Source organism: Aedes albopictus, chromosome 2, assembly GCF_035046485.1.
Source record: "Aedes albopictus strain Foshan chromosome 2, AalbF5, whole genome shotgun sequence".
Taxonomy (NCBI): Eukaryota; Metazoa; Arthropoda; class Insecta; order Diptera; family Culicidae; genus Aedes; species Aedes albopictus.
Window position 1 is genome coordinate 259,942,743 of NC_085137.1, and position 22,314 is coordinate 259,965,056.

At 35.7% G+C, this 22,314-nt stretch overlaps 1 protein-coding gene across 1 annotated transcript; it reads left to right on the forward strand.

Annotated features, from left to right (window-relative positions):
- Window positions 1–18,970: 18,970 nt before the first annotated feature.
- On the forward strand, window positions 18,971–20,925 carry LOC115253487 (YY1-associated factor 2). Its single transcript, XM_062851623.1, has 2 exons — window positions 18,971–19,432; window positions 19,656–20,925. The coding sequence occupies exons 1-2, from the start codon at window positions 19,294–19,296 to the stop codon at window positions 19,964–19,966; spliced, it is 450 nt and encodes a 149-aa protein (XP_062707607.1). The 5' UTR covers window positions 18,971–19,293; the 3' UTR covers window positions 19,967–20,925.
- The last annotated feature ends 1,389 nt before the right edge of the window (window positions 20,926–22,314 follow it).

Here is a 22,314-nt window from a genome sequence, read left to right on the forward strand (position 1 = left end):
CTGACCCTACGTGGCTAGCCACGTTTTCTCAATTCCGAAAATTATCCTAATGGCTTAAAGTGTTTGATATGCGTTTTAAGTTTATATTCAACCTTATTAAGAAACGATATTTATTCCTCTGAACTGTTCTAGAATATCCTACTACCTTCTTTGTCTTTTTTTTGGCAGGTTCGTCCAAATTCAAACAGAAAACTTTTAAATACGCTATTATTCGTGGTAAATTTTCGAACATGTTATTGGTTTGATTCTTACGAAGAATGTGCGGGACTGTTCATGAATCTTCGATTTCATCTTCTGATTCTCACAGGAATATTCCTACAATTTATTAGTATTCGTACTAGTGGCTTCCAAATATTCCATTATTTCTCAAATATGTTTGGTGATTGTATTATTATTTCTCTAAGAATGTTTTAGAATATTCCAAAATCATGCGTATCTTCATCTTCTTTTTCCAGAACAGTTTCAGAAATTTCATTAAATTCGAAAAAAAAGTTCAAGAACATTTAGTTTATACATATGCCTCTTTATTCCTTGAAAATACATTCTAGAATATTTTGTTTTCCTCGTTTTTAGAAAGTTTTGAAATTTCTTCTAATTGTGAAAAGAAATCAAGTTCTTCCGAAGAATGTTCAGAAACTTGTTTTTCTTCTTCTCGGTAAGCTCCAGAAATTTTTTGTTATCCAAGCAGAGAACTTTCGAATATTATATTATGCTTGGAAACTTCTCGAACATTTGTAAAAAAAATCTCGAGCACTCATGGAAAGTTCTGGAAAAGTTTAAAAACCTCATTTTCCTTCCTATTTTTATTTGCTTTTTCTTCTCCTTATTCTTTTTTCTGTAGTTCATACAATGCTTTTCCCACCATTCCACCATACAGGAAATATTTCAGTGAAACTTTGCTAGCGTGGCGGGAGGACAGATATTCAACTCCGGGTTGTATTTCATGTAGCCCTATTTTGATGCACCTGTTTTCGATCTTCTTAACATAAATTTAGAAAAAAAAAATATCCATCAAGGAGATTCTTGAAACTTCTAGTATGCTTCTCCTCAGAAGCCAGTGTATCAGGAAATATGTGAAACATTTCACGCAGCATTGGACTCATCAGAAGCGCCAGAATTTATACTATCATGTATCTACTTTTTGACTGTAGACGATTGTTGTATATTTTTTGTCCATTGAATGGAACAATGTTCTAGAAATGAAAAACGCCTTCCAAAAACGTACTTCCAAGTACAGACCTCGAAAATTTAAGAAGATTAATTCTTCAGAAAATTCCAAAACGTTATTCTTTTTTTTTTGAAACTTTCAGTAACTTCCAGATAGTTCTCGGAAGTTACATATAAGTATTTTGATGCTCCAGAACATGCCAGAATGTTCTTCTTCTTATTATTATATTTGAAGAGTCCAATAACTTCCAGAAAGTTCTCGAAATTTTTAGACGTTTGATATAGCTATGGTGAAACATTTCAATGAAACATTTCAAAGCGTTACGGACAGACAACGCTGGGATTTTATATATATGATGATGGTGTTAAGTTAAATAAAATTAGGTTGTTGTCCTCAGCATTAGTGGTAGCATCTATGACCATACGAAATAATCTGTAAGATTCAGATTGGGTGAAGTACGGAGTCATTTTATCTTGATCTTTAAAATTGCTAAAATTGTCGCTGTACCTGTTTTAATGATTTTTGTTTTGTAAAAAAGCAAGGATGCGTTCTATCTCAGTTTAATCCATAATTATCTTCCAAAACTTGATTATATCCCTATTGTGGCGAATTTTACCGATTCTGTTTTTTTTTTGAAAATCTGAATATTTTACATAAATTATTCTTAAAATTTTGATTCGAGCTATGTAAGGCATTGTCCATTTGAAGTCTGAATGGGCAAAACACGTATATCACGTAGAAGATTGAAATTATTTATTGTCAAATGTTAACGAATTGAAATTATTTTTATAGTTTTTATTATACATCTACATCTTCTCCCTTTTCCGTGATAACAGCCTTATAAATCAACATATAGGTAGTAAATTTTAGAATCGAACGCTTCCTTATGTTTGTTCTATATTTTGATCATCTGTCGAGTGCCTTGAGCCTTTTTGCCAGTCTGCCCAAGATTCATAATGAAACATTCGAAATATTAGTTTTTTTTTGTGAAATTAGAGCTAATCCGGTTAATTAATAACAGGAGAAATTTGAGATCTTTTTACATTGATAAGAGAACTTCTCCAACTGCCATGGCAATTTTTTAAAATAGTTTTCAAAATATATCTGAGTAATTTCTTGAAGGTCTATTGCAGACGTATTATCAAAACAGCTGGAGCCCATTTGATGTCTGTTATCGATTCGAAGCAAACTTCTAGAGGTGTAATTTAGGTGAATTATATAACAGCAACTTTCCACAATATTCTTGAATTATGTTTTTAGTTGTGTGAATTTTAACGCATTGTTAACTTATCAAAAGCACTTCTCAGCTTCTATTTGTGTTTTCCTTCAATATTTCAACTATATTTTTTTAACCCTAAATTTATTCATATATTATCTTTATGTTGGTATTTTAAAAGTGCCTTATTAACTTTATTAAAGCACAAAGCTTACAAAATTGCTCAATTATCCTGACTCATTTCCACGTACAATATGCTTTAAAGTTACTTGCTATAACTTTTTTTTAATAATTCCTTGCATTCAACGTTGGTGTGGTAATGGTCTATTTCGTAGATCGCAACTACTCTAACGTTAAAATAATCCAGACTGCTCTTAGGAGCAAGGCTAAGTACTTAACTTTGTTCTAATCTTTAACAAGAATGCTACAACCATGGTCACAATTCCTGGCCACATCCATTTTTACGTAACAGTGACCGTCTCACATTGAAACTAGCATAGCGTTGAAGTAAACAAAAATCATAACTTTTCAAAGATTGTAACTTTGAAAGCGAGAAGTAAATTCAATTGTATGAAATATGACACAGTGCATTACCCCTTTAAGTTAATGGCAGGCTGTCAACAAAAAGATATATGTGTTTCTTTTTTAATTTCATTAACTCAGAGCATCAAAAGTATAAAACATTCGTTAGCAAAAAATGAAGCTTTTGAAAATCTCGTGTTGTGCGTTGGGTTTTCAGTGGCAGTATTTTTTTTTTTTTGTTATTTTATATTACTCATCCTAAAAATCATTTAATTCAACTGCAATTACACTGTTAAAAATTTGCACTAACTTTACAAAACCAACAAAAAACTCCTCTACACCATTACAAAGGCCCTCATGTTTTGCTTGTTCAAATGTTTTGTGAACAATAAAAAATCTACACACTGCCAAATGCCACAACGTTAGTCCCCTTCTCATGTATAATATTTGATAAGTGTTTCTTATTGTTCAATTTTAAACTATTTTCGCGTTGATTTGCAGTGATTTTGTTGTTTATTTATTTTTGAAACATGCATCTTATTGAAATTATTTCACTAACACTAAGTTGGTTCTTCAAGAATCAATATACTGCATTCTACAATATGCAACTCAAATGACAAAATTTTAATATATTCATTACCTAAACAATTTCTGAACCTTCAAACCAATGAAATATGATATTACTATGTATATCACAAATATGTGACAAGAAACGTTACCAGATACACTTGCTCAAAAGGAACGATACAAATCATAGAATGAATGAACCATTTGAACTAGACAAAACATGTTCGGACAAGTTTCACTCAGACACACATTTCAAATCTGTAATTCAAAGCAACTATAAATCAATCAGCAAATCTGACAACCTTTAATCCTTTAACCAGAGTTTTATATTTCAGTCCCTTAAACTAAAATGAAAATACGTGGACAATGGACCATTACTAAAGTAAATGAAATAGCATCACAATAAAAAAACGTTGTTGTCGTTGAAAAATACAATCATATGAATTCATCGAAACAACAATAAATCTTGAACATAAACCCAGTCGAACTTACTATAAATTCGCATGGATTTAGTGATTGCAAAGAAAGTATTACTAGTCTATGTTTAAATCAACACGAAAATCATGCAAATATAGGAATACTCGTAAAACAAATTAATCATCTATAACCGGGAACAGATGGTTCAGCAAGGGTGTAAAATAATTTCGAATAGTACGAATTAAACAAATCATGTTTATTTCTTAGTAAAACAAATAAAACATAGAACATTTCATTTCTTTCACATATCTCGAGAATCACGATTATAAGATATACTACAAAAAAAAACTAAAAACGCATTAAATCAGATTGAGGCAAAATACCTGCAGACACGCTAACTGTTATTACCGACTAAGTAGTTATCTATCTTTGACAAATTGAAACCTAACGATCGTATCAGGATAGAATAAAAATTAATTGGATATTTGGACACTGGAACGCAAAAAAAAACACAAAACAATCTGTATAGAATAGAATGAACATTGGTAGGAAATGCACAGAATCGGAAACTGAAGCCGGTAAACATATGATGACAGGATCGGTATATATTTTCACGTAGAAGCATATACTTGGTCGAGTGGAAAACAAAGACTCTAAGCCCAAAAACGCCAGTTAGGGAAGGACACTGATCGTCGGAACTCATACTCGATTGTAAATCAAAGAACACTAAACTAAAAAGATCGACGCTACTTGATGTGTGCAAATAGTTAAGCGGTAATACAAATGTTAATATTATTAATTATATGAAACAAAAGAATATTGTTTTACTCTATCGAAAATATCACCACCCACATAGATATTAATCATTCTTCAAACCAGACAAACTGTTCCATGAATGTAATGAAAATGGTTACCTATTCCGACTATGGTACCGAAATATTCTACCGATTACTCTGCAAGTCTGTAATACCATAGTTTAATCTCAAACATTGTTGAGTTATTACTCATTATGAATCACAAAAAGTTTGATAATGTATCCAATTCGAACACATCTGGATCTACCACAATGGAATATGTTTATACTACATCTGCTGTCAGTTCTGGATTTAGGGGGGGGGGGGGGGCATAAAGGCCAGGGCCCCAGGCTAACCCATTTCAAGGACCCCACAATATTTCACTTCGCGAGAAAAAAAAGTGACCCAAGAACAAAAGCATAGAAAGAAACTTCTCTTGACTTTGGTGTTGTCATAAGAACTTCAAATTACTGTCTACTGGCAAGATGTATGTGATAAGTTGTGATTATTTTAAGAAGTTCTGCCTCCGAAAGCCATTAGAATTATTTTTATTTTCGAGCAATTTCTTAAGAAAACTTACCGTAAATCCTGAAGAAAATCTTTGACTGAATTCTAGAAGAACTTAAAATCTCTATTCTTACGGAGTCAAAAAGTTCCTGCAAATTTTGTTTGTTTTTTTCTGTTTTAAGCTTTTAAAAATTTTTGGTTAATTAAAAAAAAAGACACGGACAACGTCTTCAGCTTTCGGCTGTACACAGACTGTTTTAAACTTAACATTAGATAACGAACAACGGAGCAAGCACCAGTGGAAACGGGGAAGAAACTATTCTCACGAAAAGTTTCAACGCCCGAAGCGGGAATCGAACCCTCGACCCATAGCATGGTGCGATTATAAGCTTGGTGACCCTAACCGCAATACAGATGTTGAAAGAATTAGACGATTTTTTTTTTCGAAAATTAGAAGTATTTTTGAAACTTGTAAATTGGGTTTAACTAAGACAGCTTTCGACTCACTGAACACCAAAACTGGTGATTTTGTTTTTCTTTGAGGAAATCTAGCGTCAATTATATTATTTTCCGATTATTTTGATGAGATTCAGTCCATTTTTTTAAGTTGAGAGATTTGCTTACTGAAATAAGGAAGAATCTATGGCAAGCTCGTGAAATATTCAATAGATTCCTTGAAAAAAAAATCAAAAGAAATTGACTAAAAACTGAAGATTTTCAAGAATACTTAATAAAAAAATGGAATTGGAAATTATGTCAGAAAATCCATCCATTATCATGGATTCCAACTAGAAATTTATTGCGTCGAAAATTATTTTGGGAGGTCACCAGAACAAAGACACAATTGGTTGCTAAAGCAGTTATGCCCATTTGAAATGTTGGTGCCAATTTTTGGATGACCCCAATGTTTGATTGTCCAAAGTAGCAAACTGATTGTCGCAATAAAGCAGTTACAAAATAAACTATAGGGTGTCCCAGAAAGTATGGGCACAACTTCGTATAGCGAAAATACAATCATTTTCTTAACAAACAACAATTTTTATATTTTTGTATTTTTATTCAAGGTATTTTATTTGATACCTGTAAAGAGTTTATACATTAAAAATGGTTTTTGTATGCGGAATATTTAAAATGAAAAAAACATCTTTCAAAACTTCTGCACAAACTACTTTTTTACGGTTTTGCCAAATATCCGAATTCGAAACATTTTTTTCGAATTTTTTTTACATGATATATTCGAAAACATGTTTACTCAGATGGTTGATTGATTTTTTTTTATAGAAATATGTTTTGCCTGTGCGTACGTGTATTTCATAATTTTGAGAAAACTGAAAAATTCGCCTTTTCTATTTCTGGATAAGACATGCCCACAGACATTCGAGTTTTTAAACATGTTTTAACGAGAATAAAAATAATTCAATCTACACTTTATAAAGCTGGAGTATTTATTTTACTTATAGTGAAATTAAAATGTAATTTTCTGCATGTTGCGATATATATTCAGAAGCTTGTTTTCATCTATTAGAAAACCGAGTTTTCAAAAATATCGATTTTGGCGTTTAAATTCATTTTTCAGGTTCAAAAGTTTATGTTTTCAATTCAAGCTAAGGGTTGCACAATAGATACGCATATGGAAATACACGAAAATATTTTTTGAAATTTTTATTGAGGTCAATTTTATGCTTAGGGAACAATTTGTTAAGCGATGTTATTGAAAAATATAGCAATTTGTGCAGAATCTTCAAAAGGTCTTTTAGGGAATGTTCTTCCGCTTTCAAACGAAGTGTTAAATGTTAATTTTAATGATTGGCATTTGATGTCAATATAATAAGGCAGGATATGTGTGAAAATAAAGTTTGTTTATGCATCCATTCCCAAATGGCAGAGCTACAAAGTTGTGCCCATACTTTCTGGGACACCCTATAGTGGGCTCGTTTCACTTTACTTCCATTGTTTACATTGCATTGTTTTCCTGTCTGTCAATATATTGCAGTCTTGTTTACGATTGTTAGTAAATAAAACTAGTAGGGTATGTGTTCCATCAGTAATCTCACGCTCCCATGTTCATCCTATTCGAAAACAAGCGATTACAGCGCCGATTCCGTTCTTTTTGTTTTCATGGGTGCTCAATTCTAACAAAAAATACAAAAATAAGAAACAAAACAAACAGCGCTTCAATCCCTTGTTTTTCGTAGGATGAAAATGGAAGCCTCATGCTTAATAAGGGAACCAGTACCCTAAATGAATTGTTTTGTTTCATTATCTATAGTCGCAAGAAAAGAACAATCATCAAAACTTGAGTTCTTCTCAGAAAAAATTGAAACTGAATTCGAATAATAAGGGAATTTTCGTATTTTTAGCAGTTTTGTTCTTATCGTCATGTTTTTTTAATCTGTTGAACTTAAAGTTGGTTCCAAATCCCTTCCAACCATGCTGAGTGATATGCCCCAATTGCAGCTAGTTTGATATTAATTTAATACTAGCACAGATAACAAACGTTTATGCTAGCATACGAAATGTGTGTAAACCCTATCAACCGTCATTTCAATAAGGAAACCTAACTGGCTTCCATTTAGAGCATTCATATCGCTTTAGTGCAAATGGCAAACGCAAATAATCCCTGGCAGATAGCATTTACTGAAGCAATCTGTTGTATAGATGGAAGCAGTGAGCAATCATTTTAGTTTTAACACAGGTTTTAAGATAAATTTTGTTGTATGATAGATATCTGTTATCTGTGATACTAGACTGGGCCAACATGATCTATTTTTAACGAAGAGTACACTTAAGCATCTAAAATTCTGCAACATTTGTCATTTAGATCTGAAGAAGTAAACTTGACTTTGTCCCTACGACATCATCCATGTGTAAATGTTATACAGTTTAGTTGAAATTCTCCATAGTAATTCCCATACAAACTCCTTTTGCCTTTGGATCACCATCAAATCAACACATAAATTTCTAATAATGTGACAGGACTCTAGTTTTGTAGCAAGGTTAGTAATGAACCTATGGGAGCTTTGGATTTTTCACATATTTGAAATCTGAACTGCCCTAGAATCGCACATTACGGCTTACAACTAAACAACGCTTTATTCTTCAGCAGCTCTTCAGTTCAGAACATGTGTCTTCGATCCTTATTTCTTTCCGATAAGGTGGGAAAACGTGAATCAAATGTGGTCAAAACAAAAATTTGGTATTAATCAAAGGTTTTTTTTAAGTACCGTAAACTGGGATGTAGTTGATCAATGGGTTGAACCTGATCACTCAATTACCCACGGATATCCACTTTCAAGGAAGTTACCATTACATTTTATTGCTACGTCATTGGATTGCGAATGGTTGAAATATAATTGTTGCTTCCTTGAAAGTCGATATCCGCGGGTAATTGAGTGATCAGGTTCACCCCACTGATCAACTACACCCCAGTTTACGGTACCGGATCGGATGTATAAATTGCGGATCAACGTATACATTACTTTCAAAACATACACTGTATGTATGGACTACATCAACAGTATCTAATCATATTTTTCTACTCCGTGATTGGCCAGAACAATCGAAGTTGCACAGAGATCCAATGAATGGTGCTTGGGACTAGCTACACACTCTCAATGTGCACAATTCAAGAGTTAAATATTTTAAAGTCAATAACGGCGTCGGCCACGTCCTTACGGCCATTGGGAATGGGAAGGAATTTTAGGTCGACAACCGTTGTTATTGGAAACCGTGGAATCCACAGCATCCCCACAGCTGTCTCGGGAAGGAGTATTTGTTAGTAGGGTAGGGTGGATCTTAGAGCCACCTTTGGTAGGTGATATGAACCACTAGTTATATGAAAATACACGACACGGTCTTCATCCCGATTATGATTTATTTGGTCGCGATAGTAAGGATAATGTTCATACGTCAACGAGCATTCTATAATTGACGCGTCACCACATTGATCGTTTACGCTACCGTGAAAAGCGACTTTCCCACAAAAGTTATCGCGCGCTTCAGATTTCGCATTCAAGATTCACGTTCCCCATCTTCCTACCGAGAAAACCGACCGACTCACGGAAATAGTCGCGCGTTTCCCACAGTATTGAACTTAGAGTATACGGAGAATAAACTTTCAAGCTTAGATAGCTATTTTCGAATTATGTATTTTACTAAGAGTAGTCTCATGGTAGAGTAGGCCGTTGAGGTAATTTAGCCAATAATTTTTAATTTGCTCAATGATTATTGTGAGCTGCAATTACTTTCTTCTAACATTTTTATCGCTTCAATAATAATCCAGCACCAGAGCTACAAGATTAGTTTGCAGATATTACCAGACTCCAGGAGTCCTCATTAAAACGCATTGGCGAAATTACCCCAACTTCTTGTAGTATGTAAAGAAAAAAAAAACTCGGAATGATCTCACCCAGTTCCATGTCGTCGGATAACCGCAACCGCTCATCAACTCCTTCAATTTTCTGCAATACTGTTTGCTACCAAGAGTGCGTCCATTTTTTTTCACTTCACGAGGAAGGAAAATGTGCACCTGCCCCAAACACGTGTCACTTTTCCCTTCAAACAATAAAACGCGACCAAGATTTTCATCGCAACTACCACAATCACGCGTCACTTTTCTTTTTTTTTTCGCCGAACATTGCAACCCGATCGCGATCCCCAGACACGCATCATTTTTTATTTTTTCCTTCGAACAATGCAACGCGATCGAGATCCCCATCGCAACTACCACAATCACGCTTTATATTTTACTTTTCCCTTCGAACAAAGCCACCCGATTGAGATCCCCATCGAAACTACCCCAAACACGCTTTATTTTTCAATTATTTTTCTTATGCAGCCATTCCATAGAAAAACGATATAGTGCAACTCCGGTTATCGTGAAACTTGGTGGATTTGTAGTTCATCGAAAATAATTAGCCCGTGTTCTTTTTATTTCGTCATTAGAGAGACCGATTTTTGATCAATCAAGATTTTTAAAAACTAAAGGTTTTCAAAAAATCATAACTGTTGAACCAGTTGACCGATTTCAAACTTCTTTCTTTGTTTAAAAGCTATTGATTTGTAGCAATTTTGCAATCGAATATAATGTTCATGACCGACCATTAGGCTGCGGCTTACTTTTCAAAAGTTGTTGAAACCTGTAATTCGTAAGCTCTTCTGGATTCAAATGGCATAAATAGAAAAGTGTCTGAGTTTGAGTCAAAAATATTGACACTTAGAAGTGGCGCAATCATCTCAAAGTTGAATTTTCGAGTAATAAAAAGGTATTTTCACTTCAAGTGCCATAACTTTTTCACTTTTCAACCGATTTTCAATCTTTTTTCATGAATTTCTCACAAATTAAAGAATTAAGAAGAACATCATTTTTTTCAAAGTCACTCAAAATATGAGTTTTTAAAGATCTTATTTATTTTTTTCTTCTTTTTATAAAAAAAAATTTAGAGTCCGATAACTTTTCAACCGTTTGACCAATTTCAAATTTTTTAGCTTGCTTTTGTAGATATTTCTGTTGCCTATCTTTGTCCCAAACCAACTGTTCGTCAAAGCAGTCACTTTTATGATACTTTTCACCAAAAACTGCCAAAACATGCCCTTAAACTTGATTTTTTTATGCAAAATTGGAGTTTTCGGGGGTTGCATTTTTTACTCCAAACCAGATAAGGAAATGGTTCCCTTATTAAGCATGTCTCTTTTTCACCCTTCGAAAAACAAAGGATTGAAGCATTGTTTGTTTTGTTTTTTATTTTTGTATTTTTTTGTTAGAAGGGAGCTCCTATGAAAACAAAAAGAACGAAATCAATCGGTGAAGAAAAGGGTCCTTCAAATATGACGTCCATCGTTTAGGGGGGAGGGGGTCTGAGAAAGTGTGACACTCCATGTATAAGTTATACAAAATAGCGTGACAGAGGGGCGAGGGGGGTCTAAAATTCCCGAAAAATTATGGACGTCATATTTGAATCGGCCCTTATCGCTTATTTTTTAATAGGATGAATATGGGAGCATGAGATTACTGATGACACACACAGGGATGGGAACACTCACTTTCAAAAAGTTACACTCACTTGCTATTTTCCCAGCTCAGAAGCTTGCAATCAAGAAACGATGTATGGAAGACTTTTGTCTTGTGGTTTTGTTTAAAACTTTTCCGAATAGAGTAGAGGTCGCACACGAATCCCAAAGTCGTAACAGAGCTGTGAAAGCAACTCTCCACGAGGTGAGTGTAATTTACATTCACCTCGTGGAGACTTGCTTTCGAAGCTCCCTCACGACTTTGGTATGCGTGTGCCACCCCGACTCTATTCGGCAAACATTTAGACAAAACCACATGGCAAAAGTCGTCCATACACCATTTCTAGGTGGAACGCCTCTGAGCTGAGAAAACTGCAAGTGAGTGTAACTCTTTGCAAGTGAGTGTTCCCATCCTTGGGCATCATATTTAGGGATATGAAACACATTGGAGGATTTTTTTTTCAATTTTTTTATCCTCGCATGAAAATGTTTTTTGATTGATTTGATTCAATTGATGTTTAAGGCTTCTATATGATTATTTAGAATAAATATTTCACTTTCAGTCCGAAACTAAGCATGAAAACAATAAAAAAATTGCCAAAGTTCTGCTTTTTCTAATAAAATACGTGTTTTTAACCGTTTTTGGTATTTATCCATTCTGACACTATATTTTAAAGGTACAGTTTATTCACGGCATTCTAGGGCAACAAAAACATCTACAAAAGCAAGCTAAACAATTTGAAATTGGTCAAACGGTTCAAACGTTATAGGATGCTAAAGCTGAAAAAAACTGTAATAAAAAGAAAAATTAAATTAAATCTTTTAAAAGTCATATATTGCGTGACTTTGGTAAAAAAATAATATTCTACTAGTTTATTTAAAATTTAATTTGTGAGAAATTCATAAAAAAGCTTGAAAATCCGTTGAAAATTGAGAAAGTTATGATACTTGAAGTGAAAACACCTTTGGGAACGTCCATAAATTACGTCACGCTTTTAGGGGGGAGGGGGTTTTCAGTAAAGTGTGACAACCCATACAAAAATTTGAGAGGTCTCATACAAAAAGTGTGACATAGGGGGGAGGGGGGGTTGAAAATTGGCAATTTTTGCGTGACGTAATTTATGGACGCTCCCTTTTTATTACTCGAAAATCCAACATTGAGGCGATTTCGCCACCTCTAAATTTTAATATTTTTGTCTCAAACTCAGAAGTTTCTCTTTTTGTGTCATTTGAATCCAGAAGAGCTTACGAATTACAGGTTTCAACAACTTTTGGAAAATAAACCGCAGCCTAATGACCATATGGTTTAACTGGTTTTATAACAAGCTTATTAGATGTGCTTTTTGATTCAATACTTGTTTTACGGGGTTTTAGTTCCAATTTACTTTTAACATGGTACATTTCGTAGAGGGACACCATCGCAGAAATCTTGTTTTTGAAATTTTCAAACTGAAATGCGTATATCAGCTCTGTTATTAGGTTTTCTATAATAGGGGGCCCATATAGCCGAGGCGGTAAACGCACGGGTATTCAGCATGACCATGCTGAGGGTGACGGGTTCGATTCCCGGTCGGTCCAGGATCTTTTCGTAAAGGAAATTTCCTTGACTTCCTTAGGCATAGAGTATCTTCGTGCCTGCCACACGATATACGCATGCAAAATGGTCATTGGCAGAGGAAGCTCTCTCAGTTAATAACTGTGGAAGTGCTCATAGAACACTAAGCTGAGAAGCAGGCTTTGTCCCAATGAGGACGTTACGTCAAGAAGAGAAAGAGAGATAATAGAATCTTCTGGACATTTCTTCTTTGAATTGATCTGAACAAGATTTCCGAAGTGAGTTTTACTGAGAAATGTATAGTTTAGGGAATATCCTTGATCTAGTTTCGGAAGTGAAGCGTTACGCTAGCGTGCAAACAGTATTCGGCAAATGGTTTCCCGTTACGGCGAAAGGTATGTAGTTGTAGATCAAATGCTTTGAAAAAGCGGGAGATACCAGGGGTAAATGGCCCCTCTCTCCATCTCTCTGTGAAAAAGCTGGCTACGCCGTTGATTGCTGCGGAAACAAGTTCTTCTTATGTAAGCACGAATCGCTGAAATATCAGTGTATCCATCCGATCGTCTCGTAATAGGCATATTCAGGCAAATTTCATAATCACGTGTCTAGACACTCAAATGCATTTCTGTCGTGTAATTTGTTTGAATTGCTGGTTCTTTGATGATGCATTTTTAGCCATGATTTTCCATTATGCGAGCAAATTTCCGAGGTCAATTGAAAATTGCACAGAATTATTTTCGGATTCCAAAACCGTTGTCAAGAATAAATACTACCCATTGAGTCGAATCATGATGGAAAGACTTATTTAACATGTGACATTGTACAGAAACATGTGCTAATTGATATATTAGTACAATCAAGTGCTGTAAAACTATTTTGTAAAGAAATTAGGACAGGTCAAATAGAATTCTTGTTAAATTTGAAGATGATGATGGTCATGCATTGGCTATTTTTTTTTTCATTTGAATTGATTTAATTATTTAAGAAGTAATGTTTATAGCATAATTATTCAGCATTATTCGGCTTTCATCACCATTTTCAAGCATCAATTCAGCATGCACGTTTTTTTTTTCGGTTAGGTGTTTAGGTAATTGAGGTAATTTAGGTAATTTAGGTAAATTTATTCTAATTTATTCATACCTAAATTGCGGAGACAAGTGTAGGGAATTTTAAATTGTAAAGGCTATGCATGCAGCCAGTTTTGTAACGTAACGTAGTATAGGTCATCAACCAATCCCTGTTAGTGTATAAGTTTTGTTCGTATCCATCGTTGTTCGTGAATCATCGTATCGTCGTTCGTCGTCATCTGAACGATCTCCTTCTTCGGCCCGCCTGACCATGACCGTGAAATTTTTGTGCCAACTCATGATGGCTATATATAAGATCCGCCAAATAGGGTGGGCTAGCTAGTATACTTTGGATAGTCCGGAGGAGTGACGAATGTCGGTTGACGATTTAGTCCGTTACCATACTAATCGTCCTAGTTCCGTGTACGTGTGTAGTGTTCAAATTATTAAAACCTTAAAACCTACTCTAAAACTTACAAACTATAAATAAAGCTAAAAGGTGTGTAAATCCACAGCTAAAATTACCATTAAAATTTAACACCTAAATAGTACGGATCGTATTGGGAAACACCACGAACGGTTGGGAAGTGAATGTGCACCAAATTTGAAAAACGTTAAACCTCAACCGAACTAGTCCCAAACGGTCATGAAAGTGCTAATTTGAATATCAAGCGAGCCAGTGGTGCTGGACTTTGTACTGCAGTTAGAATTGTGGAGTGATCAAGCGGACGGACTATGAAGTGAGGAAGAACAATGGTAATAGTCAAGACTGTGGCCGTCCAGCTTACCAGTGGTGCCAGCTCGCTTGATTGATCACTCGAAATTTCGCGCGCGGATTGTACCACTCCCTGGACTCGGAACAATGGCCCACGTTACAAAGGCCTTACCGACATGTGATTCCCTTGTCAAGTGTGGGAATAGTAAATAGAAGAAACCCATCCCGAAGAAGAAATGAGAAGCTGAACTGAAGAAGAAGAAGAAGAAGAAGAAGAAGTAGAAGCAGAAACAAGTGCTCCAGATCGCCCGGTGAGTCCCACGTCATCATGCATGCCAACGAGTCCAGCGAACGGCCGCAACGGTGAGCTCACACTGAAACCAATTTAAATGAAATCGTCCAAAATTGAAATTAAAAATCCCTTTTAATAAAACTTTTTTTGTGTGGCCTACTTAACCTCTACTGTGTATCGTAATTATTCATATTTAGAAAATCTTGTTTCCGCCATTTTGTTGTGTATTTTCCGCCTTGCCACCGAGTATTAACGGGAAGATTGTCCGGGAAAACCGCATTGCAAACGACCCTGTGAAAAGTGTGTTGATAACCCCTGTTCCATTGACTTTGCCATAGGTCAGGGGTTCCCACCCCGCTTTCAGTAAGTAGTATCAATGTATAGAAGTCACTGTCACTTATTCCCAGTTTTTGTGGGCAAAATTGCCTGAAATTTGGGCATATAACTCAGCTTGGTTGGAAAGGATTTGAGGCCAACTCTCAGACCAACAGGATTCAAAAGAAAATCCATGACGAAGAGAACAAAACTGTCGAAAATACGTAAGTTCCCCTATACGTTTATATTTTAATTTACATGTTTTATGTTATTAATAACAAAAGGTTATTGCAACCATAGTAAATTGCAAATGCTCCATGAAGATCAAAAAGCTCTCTATACAGAATGGTCATATGTTCCATAAATATGTGCAATGTCCATAAATAATCGAAACCATTATACTTCATAGAAAATGTACTGGTAAAACTAGAAATTGTCTCATTGAATGTGAAATTTTGCACCAATAATACTGAAATACTCCATAAAAATACAAATGCACCATAATATTTTGCTCCATAAATAATTGAAATATCTATAGTCTGCTACAATACACTCTCGCGTTTCTGCGAATCTCGCAGAGATATACGGCAAAATGATGTTCTTTCGAGCTTGCTGTTTAATAAGGAGAGCGGGGATACACAAAAAGTAATTTTACTCCTGTACACTTTTTGAGTTCCATTTTGGCCCCATATCAACTGTGCAAAATTTCAGCTCGATCGGAGAAACTATATTTTAGCGCCAGCCGCTTTAAGTTTTCATACGATTTACTATGGGGAAATCACGTTTTCAAAGAAAAATCGCCACAGGTTGCCCCTTAACCCCTAAAATATATCGATTAATGATTTCTGTTGGAAATTGTACGAGGAACAAACCCTCTGAAGACTGCAAAGCGATCTAAGGTATGTGAAAAAAGTTATTGACTTAAAACCGAATGGCATACCAAAGCTATTTAACATGTAAGGAATAACAATAAATAATAAAATCTCGTCATTTTATCGATCGGGAAAGGCTTAATAACTTTTTCCACGAATGTCGCATCGCTTTGCGGTCTTCGGAGGTCTGATTCCTCGTGAAGTTATCTACAGAAATCATTCAACGACTCATTTTTAGGGATCAATGGGTGACCTCAAGCGATTTTTCTTTGAAGAAGTAAATGTTCCCCATAGTAAATCGTATGAAAAACTAAAAATGGCTGGCGCTAAAATATAGTTTTTTCGATCGATCTGATATTTTGCACAGTTGATATGGGACCAAAATGGAACTCAAAAAGTATACAGGAGTTGGAGTTTTCCCATTTTTTATATTTTCCCATATAAACCGTGTACCAGGCTAAAACACACGTGTGGAATCATTTTCACGAAGTCCGTTCAGCTGCTTGGTTTCGCTGATGATATTAATATTAAAGCCCGCAAATTTGAGACAATGGTGGAAACTTTGATCCGTCTAAAAATGAAGCCAGTCGAATCGGATTGGTCATTAATAAGCCGAAGACAAAGTCCATGATGACAAAGGGCTCCAAGGAGGAATCACCGCACCCGCCATCCCGATTTTCTCTCGATAGTGATGAAATCCAGGCGGTTGAAGAATTCGTGTACTTGGGTTCAGCGACTTGAGGTCCGCCGACAATGACACAAGCAGAGAGACACAGGCAGGAAATCGATCATACTTTGGACTCCGCAGAACTCTACGATCGAATAAAGTTCGCTGTAAGACGAAGTTAACTATCTACAAAACGCTGATTAGACCGGTCGTCCTCTATGGGCACGAAACATGGACCCTACGTGCAGAGGACCAACGCACAGTGCTGCGAATGTATGGAACTGCAGGACAAAATTCATAACTAACGTACCATACATTTTTTCTCAAAAGTGTCTTCGGTGAAGTTGTCAAACTTGATAAAAGCTACAATTTGCATAAATGTCCTATGTATAATTCATAATCGCTTAAATGTCTTAAACGCCAATTTATTTTAATCTAGCTGTTTTTTTTTCTAGAATGCATCTTAGGCAACTGTATAAACATATAGATCATAATAAAACGGTAAGTGGATCCGAATGACAATAGTTAAAAGATCCACTTTAATAAATAAATAAAAAAAAAATAAAAATAAAAAAATAAAACGGTAATTGCAAGAATGACTTATTTACCAAACTTTATTCTCACCGAACATTTTATTTCTTGAAGGTCGTGCGTTTGGCCATTTCTTGTCCAGTTGCATACTTTAAAACAGGAGAAATTGTTAAAGTTTACCCTCAAATTCTTCGTAGAAATCAGCAGTTTCATAAGGAAACGTGGGAACAATATAAACTGATACATTTTTTTGTTTGAATGGATCGGAAATGAACACTTGATCAAAAATCATCGATTTTGACTATAAATTTTGACTATCACTCGGAAAAAGCTCGATTACTAACAAATTAGCAAATAAAAGCAGCTGGAGTCGAATTCAGTATTCAGCGGACACTATAAAGAAAACATGGTGAAAAATTCAGAGAGGTCTTTTAAGGTCATTTTTTGTTCCATCAATTTGAATTTCGGGGTCGTTTTTCCTCTACGCCATATAGTACTTACATTATGACATTTTATTTTCACAAATATCAAAACATATTGCCGTGCTAAACAAAAAAATAGATTCTACTGATGTGTTATAGACCTTCCATTTTGATTATCACTGAAAACTTAAACGTTTAATAATGTTGATCTAGACCAAAAGTGAATCTGTTTTAAAAAATATTATTTTTCTATGAACAACGAAAACACTGTTTAATAATCTAGGTTTTTTGGTATAATAAACACGATCTTCTAACTTATAATGGCCGAGCAACATACTTCAAGCATGTATGAACAGCATGGCATACTAGATTGAACAAAATTTTGAAGTCGATTTTTTCACTTTTGTCTATGGGGCGCAGCACTGTGCAACGCGCCCTTGGAATTTTGGAACAGAAAGTGTTGCGTACCATCTACAGTGGAGAAGGCGAATGAACCACGAGCTTTATCAGCTGCTGAGAAGCCAACCATCATCCACACTGCAAAAATCGAAAGGCTACGGTGGGCGGGTCACGTCATCAGGATGTCGGATAGCAACCCGATTAAAATGGTTCTTGGTGCGTGGCAAGCTAGGTGAGTCGATCAAGTGGAGGACGATTTGTGCACCCTTCGCAGAGTGCGTGGCGTGACTGGAGACGCACAGCCGAGTAGAATGAAGACGACTCCTACGTACAGCAGAGGACACTCAGGCCGTTGTCTGACCAATAAGGTAAATCTTCTACAATAAGTGCGTATGGGGCCAAGGAATATTACGCCATCAGTAGTGTATATCTTTTTCATGCAATACTAAGGGGCTGTTCAATAGAGGCAATTTTCACGATGTTTCGACACCCACACCACCACTTGTAAGATTTTTTGTATGAAAGCCCTTTTTTTGTAAGGTGCGTAAGATTTCTCAAACCGCCTCTTCTCATAAACCCCAACGTAATTAATGTACGGCCCGTAAACAGTATCATCATCAATTTATGAATGCACTGACTACCGTTTAACTTTCCGTGCATTTCTTCATGCTGAAGTTGTCTGCTATGAATGACGAAAGGGAACAGAGAAAAAGCTCAAAGTAAGCTCGAAACAGTCGCTTTCTCGAGCAGGTAAGAGTGTTCTGATGATGTAGTAGTACGTATGGATTGGTATGCATACATGGTTGAATTGACGTTCAAGTTCAGTAGAAATGGAAATAAGCTAAAGCGAAACACAATTAGTTCATCGAAAACCTGATTGTCAAGTAGTTCCTATTCTAGTAAGAATTATATTGAACTATTACTCAAATCAATAACGAAAAGAACCATTTGCTAACGCATACAACAACAATTTTTGTCGCAAGCTACAAATCCAACACCACTACTGTTTTCAGTAAATTCTCACCCGACCTCCATATTGTATGCACATCGGATTACTGAGCCGAAGGAACCGGGTATTTGCAAAGAAGAACAGAGTGAAAAAGCATAAAGTGACATTTGCTTCAGCCATCATTGGAAGGCAGTAAAATTTAGTATAATCCAACGGAAAAGACAGTTTTGTCGCAAAAATGATTGATCCTGTGCATTTAAACTAATCAAGGACTGAATATTAGAGTTTTTTGAAAATTGTGTGCAAGCAATGGATAAAAACAAATCTCCGATACGCCGCGCAAAACGTCAGTCAAAAGTTGTAGAGGAAAATTTTTGGGACTGCAGTGTCTGCACATACAGAAACACAGCCGAAGCGTTCAAGTGCTTAATGTGCGACGTACGAAAAGGTAAATGAAATTCATCTCGTCGAAATGAAGATTGATTTGAGTATCGCCTTTTCCATCGACATTATTAAAGATTTGTAAATTTTTGGAATTAGTTGTATAATTTATTCAATTGTAGTCGATACTCTAATCAGTTTTGCCTTGGAGACGTGTATATTTATGTATATTTATTATTGCCAAAAAGAATAGAATGCATTATAATTAATTTCAGTATACTCGGTTCCAGGCACGTCGACCCGCAAGCCTCGCCTTAATTCAGCGCTGGTGGCACAACAGGCGGCGACACAGGCATTCCCGGGTGCGTCCGGTGCTCCAACGCAAAACTCCAAATCACCCGGAAGTAAATCATCACGCAACAAAAACAAGCGATCAAAGTATCCAGCAAGGTTAAAAAATATTGATCGATCCAGCGGACAAACCCGAGAAGTTACAGTCAACTCAGTGACGGTAGTTATTACTGAATACAAGCCTAAATCTACTGTTAGTCGACATGATTCAAGTGAAAGCTTTAGTGAAAGTAATGATTCAAGAAGTTAGATTAATTTTAAATGTGGAGTTACATTTCCACAATTGATTAACTTATTACAGAGAATGTCAAAGTTTTAACTATGTAAGTAAGAAATGTAGAAACAACATGTGAACTTTTTTGCAAAGATATTAAGAGTACTGGCATCTATCTGCTCAAAGTTATGATTTTCTTGTTTAATTTATTCCACAATATGTTGTGACAAATAAGGTCCATTGTAAATTTTTCTTTTTCAACCCTACAGAAAGCACTCTTCCATTGATGGTTGTAATCCGTGTTGCAAAATAATCTGACTTACATTGTGGTGAAACAATTCCACATGATGATATTAAAACACACTACATGGAATCACAAACTGTACTAGGTTAAGAGAACTGTACTGATTTTTATGTGTAAATTTCCTTAGAATGCAAAATAATGTTTAGGACCATGAATTAAAATTGATTCAACTAACACCATAATTGTTTCTATTAGAAATGTTGACCTCGATTGATTTTTATTATTTTATTATTCATTGTACTACAATGTCTTTTAAGCTTAAGATGATTGATAAATCAATTGTTAAAAGAGTTAATACTGCCACGAACTTCGGAGTAGCACCTCGAATATGTAGATTGAATTACCAGTCCAGACGTGAATTTGTAAGCCCAAGCCTAGATTTAACATGGTACATTTCCTAACAATAGACTTCCAGTTACGACACAATTATTTGAGAAACATTTTTGAAAAACAAATGACACTGTCGAAAGCAGTATAATGCATTTATCACATACAATCTGAACAATATGCGAGCGGTAATCCATCGAATTAGTATTATAAAACTCTTATTTTAGGCGAGTGATTTACTCTTTAAAGTCTGAATTATCCGTCATAAGTGGAACAAGAGAGTAAACCAATTTCAGTGGGTTGATTATGGAAATAGAACAAAGTCTAGCCATGGAATCAAAATAAACGTGAATTATGAAACGCACATTCGGTTGTAGTTTTCTTGAAAATATCATATGCATAGTTTCTGTTTCGAAGGTGAACGAAGTTGGTGTTGAAAGTAAAATTTATATAATTAGGTATTCAACCCTTTTTCGAAGTTTTGTAATAAGTATAAACGCCAAACCATACAATGGATTAGGGTAAGTACAAGTGATATCGGTCGAATGAAATGGGCATTGAAGGGAATGAAATGGCTTACGAGTTTGCTAAAAGTGGTTCCAATTTACGGTTTGCTGACCCAGAACCATTCAGTGGTATGTCAAACTGTACAATAAAAATGGAGCTGAAAAGATGGGCTGAGCAGCGGTGACATCCAAATGGATGGATATCAGATATTGCATCCAGTCAAAACAATTTAGGGTCTTGTACCACAAAAACCAAGTACATGATTGCTGGTGGTCAACGTCGGTCCGATCGTGGTAGTGGTGACGAAGTGGTGCTAGGTGGTGACGAAGTGGTGCTATTTGGTGATAAGTTTGTTGTTGTAGACGAATTTGTTTATCTTGGTACTCTAGTAACGTGCGATAATGATGTTACCCGCGAGATGAAAAGACGGAATTCAGCTGCAAATCGGGCCTTTTTCGGTCTGCGAAACCAGCTGAAGACCCGTAGGCTGCAAGCGAAGATAAAACTCGCGTTGTACAAGCCTGTGATTCTTCCAGTCGTTTTATACGGCCGTGAATCGTAGACGTTGAGAGAAGCTGATCGGAGAGCATTCGAACGTTAAGTGCTGCGAACAATACTCGGCGGTAAACTGGAAGACGACATCTGGCGGCGTCGCATGCACCACGAATTGTACCAAGTATTTAAAGAGATGGATATAGTGAAGCGAATAAATCACGGCAGGCTGCGGTGGGCTGGGCACGTAGCTCGTATGCCGGAGGAACGACAAGCTAAACCCATATTCAGCAGAGAATCACGAAAGGGCCGTCACACAGTGGTCCAGATTTGAAAATACCTGGCAAAAATTTCCAAATCGTAGTAGTCTGCTAGTTTTAGCCTATATGAGTGTATTGGTACATGATTTAGCGCACAATTTCATTTTTAAGGCATTTTCATTTTTAGTCGATTTCTTCGAACAAAATCAGAACAAAATTGATGTTTTGCATACAATTTTACGGTACACATATCATCATGGCGCTATTGTTTTGGCAGCTCTTGGCAGTTGCATTTTTCTTTAACCGTTCTGCATACATAAACGAGCATTTGAACGGAATCTCCTCGCGGGGAGTAGCGGGGAGCGATTTATAAGACACTTTGAAGTCGAACTGTAAGAATTTTTCGTACTTATGACATGTAATGTCAATTTTGAAGCCAAAAGTGTTATTTTGATCTCTTGCTCCATTGCAGATGTCTGATACATATACACAAG